This window comes from Aphis gossypii, chromosome 3 (genome assembly GCF_020184175.1).
Source record: "Aphis gossypii isolate Hap1 chromosome 3, ASM2018417v2, whole genome shotgun sequence".
NCBI lineage: Eukaryota > Metazoa > Arthropoda > Insecta > Hemiptera > Aphididae > Aphis > Aphis gossypii.
The window spans coordinates 13,586,763-13,604,717 of NC_065532.1; the positions used below are offsets into that span (position 1 = coordinate 13,586,763).

Genomic DNA, 17,955 nt, shown 5'->3' on the forward strand with positions numbered 1-17,955 from the left:
TTTCGCAAAACAGCTGTCTCCGGAGGGTTTAGGGAACACTGCAAACGCAAATCATCTTATTTAGAAAAAAATCGTTGTGAACGATATTTTGAAGCATACGTACTCGTTTGATATATTACGATAAAAATATAAAATCTAAAACCCGAACACTATACACTCGATGTGAAATACCTGCAGTGTGAGTGAGTTTCAGGTAAAAATTACGAAGGACAAGGCTTCATAAATTATAAGCAATATGATGTAAATAAATATTTACCCCCCCCCCCTCCTCATACACAAACACACACATATCCCTCTGCGGTATACTTGTACGATTTGTTCTGACTGTTCTGAGGGGCAAAAAAAATTAAATATTATTCTATTCAGTAATAATCGTACACGAACGTACGAGAACAAAAATAGCGGAGAACAGCGTATGATATGTATGATGTACCATACTGTACATGCAAATTTTTTTTTAGTTTTGACAAGGTTTTATCGTATATCGTTATTTAACCACTAATTTATAATTAAATTCCAAGGTGAATGTAATATTTAAGAGGATTGGAGTATTTATACGTGTATCATAATGTGTATTGTGGGTGTGCGGCGAACACTTTACAAGTATATCGAGAATTATTTATTTTACGCATTATATTGTTAAGGAAACAAACTCCAACACTCGTTATAACGCAGTCTGCCACCCAGAATTGCATAGTATCGTCCACCGTAAATTTATCGCGTTCGTTAAAGTTGCGTGTAAAAAAAAAAATCTAAATGATATATTGACATCTTTAGAGCACCTACCTACAGTCGTCGCGGTAGGGGGAGTGGTCGAGGATACGTGCGTACATATAATAATAATAATATTATATAATACTAAAGCGTGTCATCGTGGGCAGCAGCTACATATGATGTCGCTGTCTACGGGAAACCCCACGTCGGGTCCGGTAGGAGGTTAGTGCATTTGCCATGAGTACGTTTGTTCTTGGGAAGAAGGAGGTGTGATAAGTGGTCATAATGAGGGGACGAGGTTTAATAGTGTATATATATATTATAAAAATATAATATAAACCATGTTGTGCACTGTTCGTCTGTATAATATATAATATACTTTTCAAGTGGACGCGAGTGAAGTGAATGTTAAAATAAATGATTCGAGACGACGCGCGACGGGCATACTTTAAAACCGAATAAGGAATGGCATTCAGTTGTTCTTGCGGAGAAATATAGAAGTACATAGAAATTATTAACATTGTACGTTATACAACTTTAATTATTGTTTTTTTTTTTTTTATATATATATAGCGTACCTTGGACTGGTGTTTGGACGGAAGAACCCTGTTGTTGTTGTGGTGGTTGTCCGGCAATCGGCTGTATACTGGCCAAAAGCGCTAGCTCAGGATAGTTGGCTGATCCGCCGGACGCGCTCTGATAGTAATACGCCGCCGTCTCTTTTTCCCCGTTTTGAGAGGCTTCGGCGACGGAGGCCAGGTTCCTTCCGGACATCTGCACCTCCTCCAAAATTTCCGAGTTTCCATTTCTATAAAAAAAAAAAAACAAAACCGTTACGAAACATTACACAACGGTCATTATATAATAAAATACAATAATTAACAGTTAGTCGTCGAGTACATATATATTATATAATACACTCGACGATTAACAGATTCATAATAGAATCGGTATAACACCCGACGTGGAGCAACGACGAAGGGGATCTTCGTCGTCGCCTTTGTCATCTTTTCACGTACCCGATGGTCAAGTAGGACCCGAAATAGAACAATACGGCTACATTCAAAACGACGCTGAGTCGTAGTAGCCAGTTGCGTCTTGTCAGCATAATCTAAACTGCTCTCTAGCCGCGATGTCTTGTACACCATTACCGAACCTGAAACATACGACATTTACATAAATACCCGATTACAGACTACGCGCGGTATAATATTTTATTGTGTTCCGGTGACGGGGAAGGGGAGGGAAAGCGAATCTCCGAATCACACGCGCGCGTGACACCAAAATCTGATGGTAATAACAATCGTTTCCGGAATGTCGTCGGCGTGATGACGATATAACATCTTATATGCATCACGTCCCGGTGGAACCGAGGAGCCGGTACGGTATCTTAATATAGTATGCACAACGGTCAGCGGCAGTCACTACTATATAACGTTCGTCTACACCGCGCGATTCGACACTCGTGGGCGTCGTTTGACTTCCGATGACCGTGTCGTCGGTTTACGGAGCGTTTTGGTCTCGAGAGGCGTTTACTGCACAGCGTGTCATGCGAATATTATGATATGCGATGCACGGTAGCCATGTTTTCAAATAATCAATGGGGGTCCAGAGATAGAGAGAGACAGATAGTGATTAAAATTATATATTATGCACACTCATTATTTATAGAGAAGAAAAAAACGATATCAATGATCGATATCGAGTTAATTCACGTACTCCGAGTTCTATGATATAATAATGATATGCAATTATATTGCAAGCATTATTACTAAACAAATAGGTTGTCCGCGATATCGGTTGACACGCTCGTAATTGTATGACAAAATGTTATGTTTCGCGCACAATAATATATGTTTTTTTTTTTTTTTTTTATTAATATGGAGTATTATTATTATTTTATTTATATACTATTATTTACGCGTGACCTAGAGATTAGAATGTTCGTTTGTTGTCGATACATATTTAACAACTGAATTAATATACTGATCGTTATATTATAGAGTATAACGATATTATATTAAGCCCACGTGCCAAATATTTCTCCTAAAAGTGATACAAATCATAATAATATATTATTATATTATGCTCGGTGTATAATAATAATAATATAATGATATCGTGTGTCGTGTATATTATAATATAGATCGAATGCGACCTGTATAAATCCCGATCGAAATAACAATATAATATACAATATATCGATTCAGCTAAATAGCACATGCGTACATTACACGATGGGGCCGGTTTACATTTATTTCGATTGTCTACGCCTCTGTGCCATGTCATTTGCATTGAATTATTATTACATTCTGATCTCGTCCGAGTTTGGTCGTCTATCCATTTAGACGGCGCCGTATTTATTGAGGAGATTTCTCCTTATGGGTTTAAATTTTTTTTCACACCATTACCTGACACGCGGCATATATAGGGGTTAAAAGGGTAAAGTGTTTGAACTAGAAATCGCGTGTCCGCTATAATACCACGCAAACATATTATAATTATAAGTCCACACAAAACAAAAACTTGAAAATTTGCCTCTCAGGGCTCACTAACTTCACGATCGACTCATCGACTTGTTTATACCTATATACTCGCCATTTATGAGTTTCTCTCGTGTTTACTTATTATTAATTATGTATACACGATATTCAGTTATTTTGTCTATGTTTGCTCAAATCACCCACTGTGCTTTTTCAATGATTTGTAACTCAAATTCAAAATCAAATAACTAGTTTTGAAACCTAAAGCGCCTAGAATAGCAGGTTGTTTTCGAAGACTTACTTTTTGCTTATTTTCAATTCGTGTTTTAATATTAAATTAACGGTATATTATAAATGTGTACTATTTATTATTTAGTTAGTATATAGATAGGTATGAAAAAAATCCAACAAAAAATAGGTTTCAGTGATTATACGACGATTCGAATATTATTATACACAAAATCACTACGTAATGGTGATTGTATATTTTTTTTCAATAAAATTCCAATAAAATATCTCTAAAAAGTAAAATTGTGTTCATAATATTATCTAATATAATACAGGATGTCTCGGTCTTCTGCCGATAGAGTTAATACGATTTATTATTACGATTTATTTAGAAATGCGTACCTGGGACATACATACTTTTGCGAGAATTGTTTCCTATTCACCTTAGTCTACAGAGGTTATCCATCTAATTTTTTTTTAACAAGTTTACCGTTAAGTCAGAATGGTGGAAAATGCATTGCGCACGATCACAGTGCCAAATAATTGCAGTATGCGCAATACGGCATACGCCAGACGCCACTTGGGTAGTCACGACTTTCTCCCCCTCCCACTACATATTATAGATCGGCTATTATTCTATAGAAGAATATAAAATTAAAATCGTTTATTTGTATGATACTCTTACCTAAATATGTGTAACATAAAAAGGTACTCATATATGTATATGTGTGTTATAGGTATTAAGTTTAAATTTAAATGTTATATAGTTGATTTTAATGTCCTATAGAACGGGTCATTCATAAATCATGATTAATTCAAAGGGTACTTACATTTTGATTGATAAAATTAATGTAATAATATACACGTGTACGCGGTATATAATATACTGTATACTTAAATAATGTTTTTGTTTTTTAAATAATTTAGTTACACTAATTTTTGATGTGTTAAGTATAAATACACATTCAGGTCATGTTACATACTTTTTTCCCACCCAATTGCAATTACTTTTTGTAGACAATCATTCTTAATTTATTTTAAACGTGTTACAATAATAGTCGTTTATAATATCCCGAGGTAATTTTGTTATTTTATTATATAGAGTGTGCTGTGATAATTTTGAACTTATTTGTAGATAGAAATAATCAAGCGTCTACTACGGACGTCCAATGTATAGGTTTAATGTTCCGTACAAGTGTAGAATATAACTACGACAATAAAAAAAAACACGAGCGGCAATGGTATTCGTTTAAAATCTGAATTCCCTATTCAAATTAGTCACCCCAACTCTGCAAATATTCCGAAGGTAATTTGATGACTAATACAAACTGAATTCTTTAGAAACTCATTATCAAAAAAAAAAAAAAAAAACTGTATTCAGAATAAATTAATTGACCAAAACAATACGTCAACACATTTCGACTGAAACGAATAATTATACGTATTTTAACTAATGTTTTCACGGATCAATGGAATTAAAGATTCTCTTAAAATAATATTTGAATACAGTTGGTGATCATCGTATAGTAATCAACAATAGTAGTTACTAGTAAGTGATTGTCATTTAAAACTCTAAGACACTGTACAAATACTAAAATTTAATTTGTTTCTAAACATACACATTAAAACACACCAATTAATTAGCTGTTTGTAAGTAACTATGCATTCATTTTTGTGAATATTGTACATCGAAATCTATTCCATTGAACATTTTTAACATTAAATGCATTATTATCGTACAAGCCATTTTTTTTGGACAAGATATAATATAATAGATAGGTAGTTTGGGTATTGATTTGGTTTGGTTCTTAAATCAATATTATTACAAGTTGCAGGAAGTTTGTATTTATCTAAGATTAGACTGGCTTATATTACTTATGACTTCTAATGATAACTACGGAATTGCTTTCACTAAAAAAAAAGTATTATAGCAGGTCGCCTAAACATAATAAAATGGTCATACGTTCCAATTAATTAGATTTTATTATGTGTCAACAAAACATATTTTTTTAAAAGACTCGTTTGTTAAATTCGATACGCTTAAGTTTTACTCATATTTTTGTAATACATATATTATAATATATATGTTGATATTTTAATATTTAAAGTCATATATTGAATACAGTCACTCGGTTCAACGATCGCCTTGAACTAGAAAGACGGTGTTTTTTTCATTATTCTGGGAAAACATTGGCATGCGTGTTAATGACAATACATAATATATATGGTTTCTAGTGGGTGCGGAAAAATGATTTCGATGTTAATCAGAATGATTCACAAATATCAAAAAGGGTTCATTTAATATATGACTGATTCAGAGTAAACACATTCTCTCAAACACACACACACACACACACTACATATATAATAATACATATAATATATATATGTATGTGCTATTCAAGCGTGCGAGTCATACGCTGCAATTAGGTTAGATGGTCTTACAGTTGGTCATTGTTATTTGCTGCGAATTCGAGAGGAACATCATCACTTTCATCCGACAACCTTTAAACGCAGCGGTTATAATATACTGCGGTTATGAGCACCTACGCGCTTAATGTCACGGACCGGATATTTCTTTTCCGTTAAAAAACCTAACTGCGTTAGTCGTATGTATTACGTTTAGTTTTTTTTTTTAATTTTTGTCACTCGTCCGACCCGTTTGGTAAAACGAAATAATATCACAAATAAAAATGTGTGTGTATACATACATACACACACACAAAACGAATGAGTACTATTTTATACACTTCGCGTAATAACGACGTTATGCAAAACTCGGCGGGTGCCGGAAAGAAAACTCGTATCTACTTATATTATATTGAATATTAGGTATTATTCTCGCGACGCGTATATAACTGCGTATTATAGAAGTCCACGGCTAAAAAAAAGCAACGGGACATAAAACGCAAAATCAAACGCGTCTTCGGCGGTGCTATAATATAATATTAATAATTATTAATACGTAGTTATGCGTATAATTGCCATTTCGTTACTCAACACGCACACGAAACTAAAACCGTTTACTGGTTGAATAACGATAACAATAATTCGGATCCAACGATCGTAGTGTAGGTACCTATTATAATACGGCAGCATCAATGCGTATATATTATTCAGTTGTATGCATCTATTAAATATGTGCGCAAATAGGTATACATGGAGAAGTGATCAATATTTTATGTTCGTGATGATTTTTTTTTGTTTAGATGTGGTGGAGGGGGGTGGATGCCGAGGTTCCCGAAGTCCCCAAACGAGCCTCCCCCTGCCCGAATAACTATAGATGTTATTTCAGGGTACTATATTGGGTTATGTAGCCGTTTGTGACGATTTCGCGTTTTTTTCCCCACCCATTATAGAAAGGATGATCCGGTGAATATTATAATATATTACATTATACCGCCGTGACGTCGATGTGATCAGCTGACCGCGTACCAAAAGGTCTGCCGAACGGTTTGTGACGTTTGAAATGTATTATATAATATTATATTTCCTTTTTTCCTCTTTCGAAAACGCAATTTAACCCGATTTTCAGTGCCGTCCGAACACAACGAGAAAATATGACAGTAAACGCACGTGCACGGGGGGAGAGAAAAATATTAACTCCTTACAATATCTGCACGTCCTGGACGTGGCTGTCGGCATATAAGTGAGTATATATACCGCGTCAGGTTTTTTTCCCGTCCTTAAACAGCCATATACGTTATTTCCATCCATATTTGATATTTCAGGAAATGTTTCCGACCGAGGATTTCGGATCACGTCGATCTGTTTGAACTTATTGTCAGTGATAAATAATGAAAAAAAACAGTGAATTACGCGTTAAAAATATGTTACGACACGGACTGCCTTGCAAGAAAACGACACGATTTTTTGACACTGTTGCAACGTACTTTTACCTCCAAAATGTTGTAGTTCGTTATTTATTGTGCCGTCCATCCAATGCAAATGTTATTTTCTATAAATGTTGTTCGATAGTATGCCAAAAGCCATACTGCAATGCAGACACCTCAGCGCCCGCACACACAACACATACATGTCCGAAACAATATTGTATTCTTATGCTAAAATCTGAATTAAACGGTTTTTGGCATCAGTTTATCGTTCTTCGTTGGAAATTTATAGGGTATCCTGACATTTGTTTTCGAACTAATAATAATAGTGAAGAAGAATGCAAAATTCAATTTATTAAATTATAATATTATAGTGACGTTATTTAAAAAAAATATTCTACGCTAAGTCACAATTTGTGATACTATTGATTAACTGATTTGATACAAAAATGCTGTTTAAATTACACAGTTTTGTTTTAAAATGTGTAAGCATAATTATAATTGATAGTCGGTTTACATATAGTTAAAAATTATACACTGTTAAACTGTTGAAGTTGTATGTTCTTATGATAAATTATTCTAAACGAATAGATTTTAATACATAGTAATGTCCTATATATGTATAATGTGTATATTATATAGTGTGTCTAGAAAGTTGAAATATAGGTTCATTTATTACATGCTCGTCTGTATGCGCACAGCGTTTACAAACTTTCTAGACACATAGTATCCGTGCATATATTATAATTAACACGTGTTTTTTTTTTTAAGAAAAATATATTATTAACAATTAATCAAGTATTATGTATTAAATAATAGAACGGTATAAAATTCAGAAATTTAATTGGTTTTTTTGAGAGGCTTAAGGTGTAATTACCGTTGATAATTTATAGTGTGATACATTATACCTGTTTTTTTTATGTTTTATTCTAAAACTAATTTATAAATTTAAAATCAGAGTCGACACGGCCAGCGCATATTACCTATTTGCGAATATAATAATATGAACCTATTGAAAATCCGCTAAGTGCACTAATAGCTCCCATTTTGAGACATCTAAGAAATGTTAATTCCCGTTTGTTTTTCATTGAAGATTTAACTGGAATAAACCAAAGTAGGTATATAACTTGAACTAATTTTAAATCATTTCGAATTAAACACCAAATCGTGCGATAATGTTTTATAATTTATAATATAGTTATTATCACTTAAGTCTAAGGTATGAGATATTATGATGATATAATAGTATACATGTATAAATACACGATATTCTATTACAATTATATACATAAACGTTTCGCCGGGTTGTTTTTCTGCTCCAAATATACTTCGCACGTGTGTATTATCTACTCGGAAGTTCGATACAGTTCTATGCTATGCACAGCGAATACTGCAGCTGGTACACTATTTTTTAAGTGGCAATTTATTTTAATTGTATCTTATATTGATACGCATAACGTCAGAATTGCGCGTAAAAATAATGTTCGAAAAAGTCTAGTTAAATATTATAGGGTAAAACACGTTTTTATAAAATAATAATTGTATTAGCGTTCCGTGAAACTTGATCTGTACTAGGTAATAATTATTATCACTTAACGATTGATATTATTATACCACCTGTAATATAAAGCAGGTGTAATTTATAATTTGTTATCTGTAATGATAAACAGATAAACGACCGCGGACTACATTAAATTACACCATTTAGCGTTTCCACTCGATTGCCCCGCGATTATGGACCGATCACAGCATCACGGATACAACACACGCCTGCTGTGGCATGGTGAAAAAAGTAACACAATCTGCAGAGTATTTTTATTTTTTTAATAACATCATTTGCTATTTGTTCAAATCAAAACAGCAAATCATGTAAGTTTAGTCGCTCACCGTATTTTATTATTTTTTCCATCTCGATATCACAAAATAGTGACTACATTAACCTTATCGTTACACCGAGCCACAGTCATATTACAAATGTACTTAGGTATATGTGCTATATATGTTCCTACTTAAATTATAACGGAATTTACTATAAAAAAATTTCCAGGCGGTCGGTCGCGGTGAAAAAAATTCGACAACGGTGTATGCGTTTTGTTTTTCTTTCTTGTACAGAACAAACTTCGTGTGTCCTAAATGCACGACGAACGTGAATGGGAGGCGCGCGTAAACATGAAAGTCGCCGTCGGGTCTGAGAGTAAAAGATACGTAGATTGTACGCGGTAAAATAGTATATTATGGAGACACGGAAGAATAGGAAGAGAAACGACAACCGCAACACTACTGCAGCAGACGATCACGACGCAACGCGTTTCCAAGGCAAAGACTACGTCGCGCCGGGTCAACTATATAGACTTTGCCATCGAGAATTATTACCGCAACGGTATTATATAGGTACCTAACGATGGCGACAGTTTTATAATATTAGTGTGCTTGCTACAATACTCGTGTAGGATATAATGTGTACCTATAGGAATCGTAATTTTAACGACATATTATACTGCCGATAAAAGTCAGCTTGCATACACTGTACGATGATCCAATAGACGACGACGACGACTATGGGGGAAGGGGTGTGTTAAGGAGCTTAAAGCTTAAACGCTTTCAGCGTTCTGTTTCACGTATTCCATAAAATGTAATCATATTGTATTCAAATCTCCAAATTTATGAGCAATCCTAGACAATGTACCTAGTCAAGCCTCCCCCTTATAACAAATTATTAACTCCGACCAATCAAAATCCGGATATGCCATTGTTGCAACATTATTCGTATAGGATGCACCTACGAATCATATTTTGAATGACATTACCACCGATAACAGACAGAGCGAATTGCCACCACTGCACGTCTCTATTGTACTATACACGTCTCATATTAAATTATAATTTATAATGGTCGTGTGTTATTGCCAACGGCGCACAGTGGTGTTTAAATCGAAAACCAACACCGACGACCGACGCATGTCGTATAGACTCGTTATATTATTACAGTGCCGCGACCGGCCGATGAAACGTTTTTTTTTCGCCGAAAACAACTATGATCGACGTCCAAACAAAATCACTATCTTCAATATAATGACTGTCGAAAAAATAAATAAAAGTAATGCCAAGAGAAATCAACTCGTCGTGTCAATGTACTAATATTATTCACATGGCAATGAAAACTAAAATATATATACATTGTACGCATAATCATATTATATTATTAGGGCTGGGTATTTTATGGCACAATAGATCCACTAAAACAAAAATTTAAAAACGTCTTCAGAATAATTATAATAAAATGCGTTTTAAATGTATTAATTACTCAAAATATTATGTTATACTGTATTCATATATTATACTTATGTATGATTATTTATGTTATAAATAATTACTTCCTTTTATTTTACAATTGTGAGCACTTAAAATAAGTCAATTAAAAAAAAAAAAATTATTTGATTGTTACGTGGAAACGCATTAGTTACGTTGGTAGCTTATTACGGCTAGCGTCATAATACACGATCTACCTACTAAAAATGTTAGGTAGGTAGATACGAGCAATCTAAGCAGAAATAACTTGTAGAAAAATTTTAAAATTATTATGACAATTATTATTATTTTCCATCAAACGGTATAGTATTATTAGTATTATACGCGTATATACAGATGTCTAATACACGAGCGAGCGTATAGGGTAATTATTATCATCATCGTAAAGTCGTTGCTGCGTCGTATTGACATCCGACGTGGTCGTATCGCATACATATATTATAATATATACGTATAATATTATACATAATATTATATAGTCGTCATCGTCGTTTACACGCGGATAATTGAGGACGAGCCGTTCGTCGTCGTCGCGTATATACCTACGTGTGCAGTGTGTGTGTATGTGTGTGTGTGTGTGTGTGTGTGCATACGTTTTCGGTCAAGCACCTCGCTCTGGCGAACAACAATAATAATAAAAAAAAACAATGTGGATTAGACTAAAATAACGACGGCGGACTTGGGAACAGAAGAAAAAAAACAGACCCGCAGCAGTGAAATACGCGCGCGTTTAAATTGTTTAAGGTCAGCCGTTACAGCGATTTTGTGCACAAACCGTGCACAAGTATATTATACGCCGTGTGTACGCCTATATATATATGTATAATATATTTTACTATATTACATGGCAGGCGTGCTTATATTAGGTATTTATTTACAGGAGGATTAGACCTAACCCGAGACACTTTTTATATTCGCACCGTCATAATATTATACTCGCCGTACTTATACAGCTCTGAGTTGATTATCGGAGACTGTTTTTCTTTTCTCTTTATTCCGTCTTCCACAGTATATTTATTTATCTTTATCTCTATACAACGCAATCATTAAAGTTTTTATATAAAATTTTCAGTCTTAGTTTTTACGACTAATCGCCACCGAACGCGTCGACTCCGTCTCGACGAAGACCACTGCTCTCATATGAGATAAACGTTGCCGTCTGCTGTAGTAGGCCGAAGGTCTCCGCGATAATGTGTGTGTACAGTGTTATATTCGAGCGTTTGTCGCATGAACACAAAAATCGTTGCGAAACTATAAATTAGAATAAAATACGAGCCGGCGAGTGGTGACAGGTCGACGGTAGCTATTTTGTGCCTTGTGCGTACAATATAATGATAATAATTATTATACCTACTATTATATACGTATACGTCACATTGCTATGTCTATTACTATATGGTGAGCGCATTTATGAGGCGGGGGCGAGTAACGTTTATAAGTCGTAGACCGTAGTTAAGCAGTGGTGAATGCTAAATTATCACATAATAACCAGCCGGTCCGTACTGTGCAGTGCAATTTTCGTTTGAACGTTTACGACCGCGATATATATATATATATCATGTATATCGATACAACCCCGCTATATAGTGTATAATATCAATGGCGTACCTAAGGGGATTGATTGGAACATAACTCTCCTCAAAATTTCAAGAGTATTTAAAAAAGTTTATAGTGTTCCGCGGTGAACGTATAATACGTGAGACGTATAGCCATCATCATAATTGTTATTTGTTTGAAGCCTTGCAAGGTATCAGCTTACCTAACTCAATATGTAGGATCCAAGTTAAGTCCCTCCTGTATAACAAATTATTACCCCCCTCTCATCCCAAAGCAAAATATTAACTACGCCATTGTATAATATTTTATAATGCCGTATTCGTGATAGCATATAGATTTCATAACTCCTGTGGTACGCATTATCTATTATACATAGCCAAATTGGCGATATCTAATTAATAAGCCAACGCATATGTAGAAGAATTACATACAATATTGAATAAATATACTATCGTTATAATATAGCGCGAATTCGGATTTTAAGAATATATATTATAAATTACCTAGGACGCAATAATCCACATATTATTATATTGTTCTCCGAGTCGATTTTGATATGTTATTATAAAACTGGTACGTCTAAACGTAAATATAATAATTGCATGCGTTTTCGTCACGTCACGTGTGCACTTACTTCATTGATCATTAGCTTCGAAACCTCGACGTCTACCGTCTGTAACAGAAACAATACCAATATACGTTAGAAAAAAAAATCTGTAAACACTATATAGCTGGCACCAATGTAATAATATATTATTATTATAAAATTGCTGCAGTTGTAACACTTGAATATAAGTATATTAGTATGAAATAATATGTACGAATTGTACAGAGAACGACGCTCGGGAGTATCGCACATTAAGGTATAAGTAAGTACTGTTATGTTATTATTGTTTTTCTCACTATACATAATTCTATTACACATAATTGTATGGGTACGTGAGAGGAGGTGTGAGCGAATTTGTCTCCATTCCATCTGACGGTGGATTACAACACGCGCGCATAATAATACGCGTGTTATTTACAAGGTTTTAACGCGACAAACACATAATCCGTCTGAAGTAATAAACGCAACAAAAGTTGTACAGACACCGAACCGAGAGAGCAAATTATGTAGTAGGTAGTTGGGTACCCACATAATAAAATATAGTACACGCGTATACAATGAGTCCGAGTTGCGAAATTTAGTACAGGTGCGTATATCACGTTTATGCTTTTTTATTTTTCCAATAACTTTTTAACTCAGTGATTAACCTCAAATACCATACAGCAGCGCAGTTGACTTTTAACAAATAAAACAATTATTACAGTTAGGTAATAATTTGCTGTTTTAGACTGCGTTATAACTGCAGTGGGTACCGAGTGCAGTATAATATATGCATTAGCACCGTTCAAACCTACGATATAATATTTTCTACCATTATCGGTTTGGAAATATTGGTGCGTAAACAAAATTAAGTGTGTACAATTATACGCGTATATATGCATGTATTGTTTGTGTGTTTATAGTATATATAATATTGTTTAAGAACATAACAATATACATAGGTATACGTTTAGAAATAACTAAGTAGGTACACTCCAAGTGCCCACCTACCTATAATAAATATACTTAGCTAGTATACCGTATTGTGGACGAGACCTTGTTATCGATCACGACAAAGATGACCGACCAAATTATCATTGTTGTTTGATGTTTGACGTATTACAAGTGTAGTACGGCTCTATTGGGTAACGTTAATCAAGGACACGTCTCGTTGTTACTATCTTGTCGTCCACAATATTGTTTGTGTGACCGCATTCGCGTTAATACGAAAAGGTTAGGTCTCAGATCTAACGCAAAGGCCAACCCATAATATACTAGAAACAAAGTGCAGCGATGTAAAGCTGCGTATAGAAGTCGCATTTTGGTACACTCGAAGACATCGATTGCGATGGAGCTATTACGAGTTAGACGCGCGGGTACGTTATGTTAAGCTAAAAATTTTCTCGGTGTCTTAGAAGACGACACGCGAGTCATCCGCAACCACACGACGACGGACGGTCGATTACCTTTCTCAAAGCGCTCATATAATCAATTGGATAGTTGTTGCGCAATGCCTACTACTAACTGCAGTATAGTAATTATTATATTGACTGTTATTGTAGTTGTAGTCGACGAATAAAAACGCATTTGATATACGATAGTTTTGACGCATAAATTATTTTATGATATACTCACTAGGTATAAACAACAAAAAACTATAGTTTTTATAGAGCTAGATCGAATGTAATATTAATAAACTTAACTATCAGTTTATTTTTTTTATTACGAATCTCTAAAATATCCTGTTAGTGTTATGCAACCACATAAAATATTATGCCTAAAATCAAGTGTACAATCATGTACACATAAATGTAAATGTCACGTCTTTGTTTTAACAATAAAACTAGTTGCACAACACATATCAGGTAAGAAGATATAAAATATATAATATAATTTAATTTAATAAAATGTCAAAAAAAAAAAAAAAAACGCTGACAAATTCTAATTAATACGTATGTTTTTAAAAAAGAATCGCCATGCTGATTGTTAAACGACAAAGTTTTTCTATTTTTTTAAACAACATGTCGATAAAAAAAATCCCGTTTTGTCGAAGTAGAATATTATTATGTGTAGAAGAAATCAAAAATAACGTTACATAGCCTAGAAAATATATACACGCGTATGACATTATGTATTATTATTAAAATGTAATAGTATTATTATCGTAAATAATCATTTGCGGATATTCCCGCGGAGCTTCCACGCACATCCGGCATCGAGGCCGGCCAAGGACGCGCGGGCGCCACCGCCTGCCCCCCGCTCATGGACGTGGACCGGTTCGACGCTCCGAATCGAAAGCAATGTAATGTTGTAAAGAATGAAAAAATTGCTCTGAAAATCATCTTCGCCACTGCTGAGGCTGTATCGCATACTGTCGACGAGAGGTTATGTAGCCCTCGTCGTGTATGGTGGGCCCTAAATAGTCGCAAATCCTACGCGTGACCCGTCCGCTGAAAAACAAACTAGTCCATTCCGCTCGAATGGTTCTCGTGCGGCCCGGGCGCCCGATCGATAAATATTATGTTAATTCTGAGTAAAACGGCCGTCGCATAATCCTATTTAACGGAAAAACGAACAATAATGTTATAAAAACAAAGAATAATAAATACATGCATAACATTATAAACACAGTATAGATTTTTCCAGCAGAAAAAATAAAATTCACGCGTCGTAAGTAGGTACATATATTTTTATTGCCCTCTCTTTCTTTCTCTAACTCGTCTGTTCCTTTCTATCGACATATTTATAAGTATTATTCGATACAGTTGAGTCGGCGAAGACCAAAATGGGGATGGTTAAAGAATGATTCTTCAATTTTTCGCCTATAAATAGAAATCAGAGAGTTTGGAAAACAAATATCACTGTATATAATATTATTATACATTAATTTGCATTTTTAATTCACTTTTAAAAGTATTTAAATTCTCGTTTGACGTCTACTTATCGGCTCGAGTGTATTCAAACACAACGTATTTGGTTGAACTGGTTAAAGTAAAAACTAAAATTTTAACGCGAAGTTAGATTTAAATCGATGTTTCATATTATTAGCTATTTAAATTTTATTCAATTCATAAGAAGCGAGTAAGTGTAAAGTGATTATTGGTCCATGATGCATTTTTTTATTTATTTACATTCTTGTATTTTGTTTTTGGCTTAATTTCACCAAAGCGATATCATCTTCTCAATCTCTATAAATGGTAGACAATTTTTTTAGATGTTGAACGATGATAGTTTTTGTTTCAAGCCGACGGTATGATGCAGGACATAAAATAATGTGACGGTTCGACCTTAACATTGCTTTGATCTCCGTTGAATACGCGTTAGATCCAGCCTCGTATTGACTCGTTGTTGCATATCATAATCACGTCGTTTTATTTGTACATGGTAATATAAATTATTGTCATTGTTATTAAGCTGTTGTAATTCGTTTACTTAATACGCGCCAACGTGTGCTCCTCTTATTCTTTCTCAAAAGCGCGCATCACTGTGTATATTAGTATAACCATTAATTGTTCGTGTAGTAAAAATATATTTTCTGCTTTGTCGTGCTATAGGTAAACGGTACAAGCTATTAATAATATAATATAGCAATGCGTATTATATGTTATTACATTATAATATTATATATTATATAAATACACAATAAAATACAACGTCCGACTAAAGCATACAATACTACATAATATTGCATACCATGTGATTCGCTAAGAACGCTCATCCGTAATTTTTATTTAATAATGTATTATTTATTTAAATTATGATTTTTGGGATTTTTAGGTATATTTAAAAACCATTATTTCATTATTTTGTATTGTGTATGTTGATGCAAACTTTTGTTTTTCAAACGAGAACCCTTCTCTTTTTTTACTATAAATTATTTAGTAGATGTATAATATATATAATATATATACATTGTTAATATTGATGTACCTAATTCAAAATTTAAATGAGTAGTTTTTCAGCTACTTATATTAACATGTTTCCACCAAAGATAAAAGTCCTTAAAAAATATTAAACAGATGTAGTATCGGATCGCTAGTACCTATTCTGAATGATTGCGTTATTGAAGAATAAGGAGAAAAAAGAAAAGAAAAAGGAGGTGAGCATACTTAGCGAATCATCCTGATAATATTATATAAAATGTTATTATATCATGTACGGGGAAACGACCGGCGGTTTGCTACAGTGAGGTGTGCAGTATGTTACCTCGTTTTATATAACAGTGTATCAGAGGTACGTGAACCGATTTTGCACACATACACACATACCCACACACCCACATGTATGGTTAACATGATGACTATGTATATTATTATGGTATAAACACGAATATTATAGTAATAATAACACTGGTCAGCGCGGCGGTTCATTACCATCGGCTGAGGAGGCGGCGGCGGCGGTGTTCCTCCTCCGCTGGAGGTCGATTACGTTTTGGTACTATATTATCGTCGTTGTCGTCGACGTTGATTTTTTAACGCATTCGTCGCGTATCTTTCTATTCATACACAAAATTCTGTGCGGGAGGAGCGGCGGGGACAGCGCGACGAATCGACCGCGCGATGTCCTCCTGCTCATCATTCTCGTCGTATTCTCTTGTCCCGACATCACACCATAACGAAACGCGTGTGATTCGCCGGCGCCGTGGCACTCAATCACATAACAATATACGTTACGTATAATTTTAAATTATTAATTATATATATAATGTATATAATATTATGTACAGAGGGTTGCCGAGTCCTTTATCGAAGAACATATACGCGTTATTTGGTATAGTTTGGTACCTATATGTCTAGCCGTATAATAGTTGTAGACTTATTGTGTTATGAAGAGTAACTCTATATATTATAAGGTTAGTCTATAACTTAAATTGAAATCATATATCTGTTGTGATGAGTGCATAACGTGTCTCGTGCAACGGTAAAATCTCGATAATAATATGAAATATTGGTATATTTTAGCACAGATATGGTCATATTATAGTATGTACGGACGACGGCGAAAAAATATCGGCGAAGGGAGAGGGGAAAAGTTTGCCTTGGCCGTGCTCGTGGGTTGAACAACTGCTCTCGATTTCTTCTAGACCAGGGTCAGCTTTCTACGTTAGCGGTCGCGCGCCCCCGCAGGCCAAAATTATTTAATGCGCCCGAACGCTGCGGAGAGCATTCCACTCGTGTAGGAAAGTGCGTGAAGAATTTAATCATCACATTATTACGACCTCGTCTACAGCTGTTATGATAATATA

General features: G+C 34.4%; 1 protein-coding gene across 4 annotated transcripts in view; it reads right to left on the reverse strand.

Annotated features, from left to right (window-relative positions):
• The window catches only part of LOC114130291 (beta-1,4-glucuronyltransferase 1), a 67,743-nt gene that overhangs the window by 19,547 nt on the left and 30,241 nt on the right, over positions 1 to 17,955 (reverse strand). For 2 of the 4 annotated variants that reach the window (XM_050202562.1, XM_050202558.1), the window contains exons 2-4: positions 12,759 to 12,797; positions 1,734 to 1,870; positions 1,293 to 1,522 (exon numbers count right to left, since the gene is read on the reverse strand). In XM_050202562.1, coding sequence (XP_050058519.1) covers positions 1,293 to 1,522; positions 1,734 to 1,822 — 319 coding nt within the window. In that variant the 5' untranslated portion in view covers positions 1,823 to 1,870; positions 12,759 to 12,797. Of the gene's footprint in view, positions 1 to 1,292; positions 1,523 to 1,733; positions 1,871 to 12,627; positions 12,710 to 12,758; positions 12,798 to 17,955 lie in introns of those variants that run through there. The other 2 variants (XM_050202559.1, XM_050202561.1) reach the window with 2 other exon arrangements.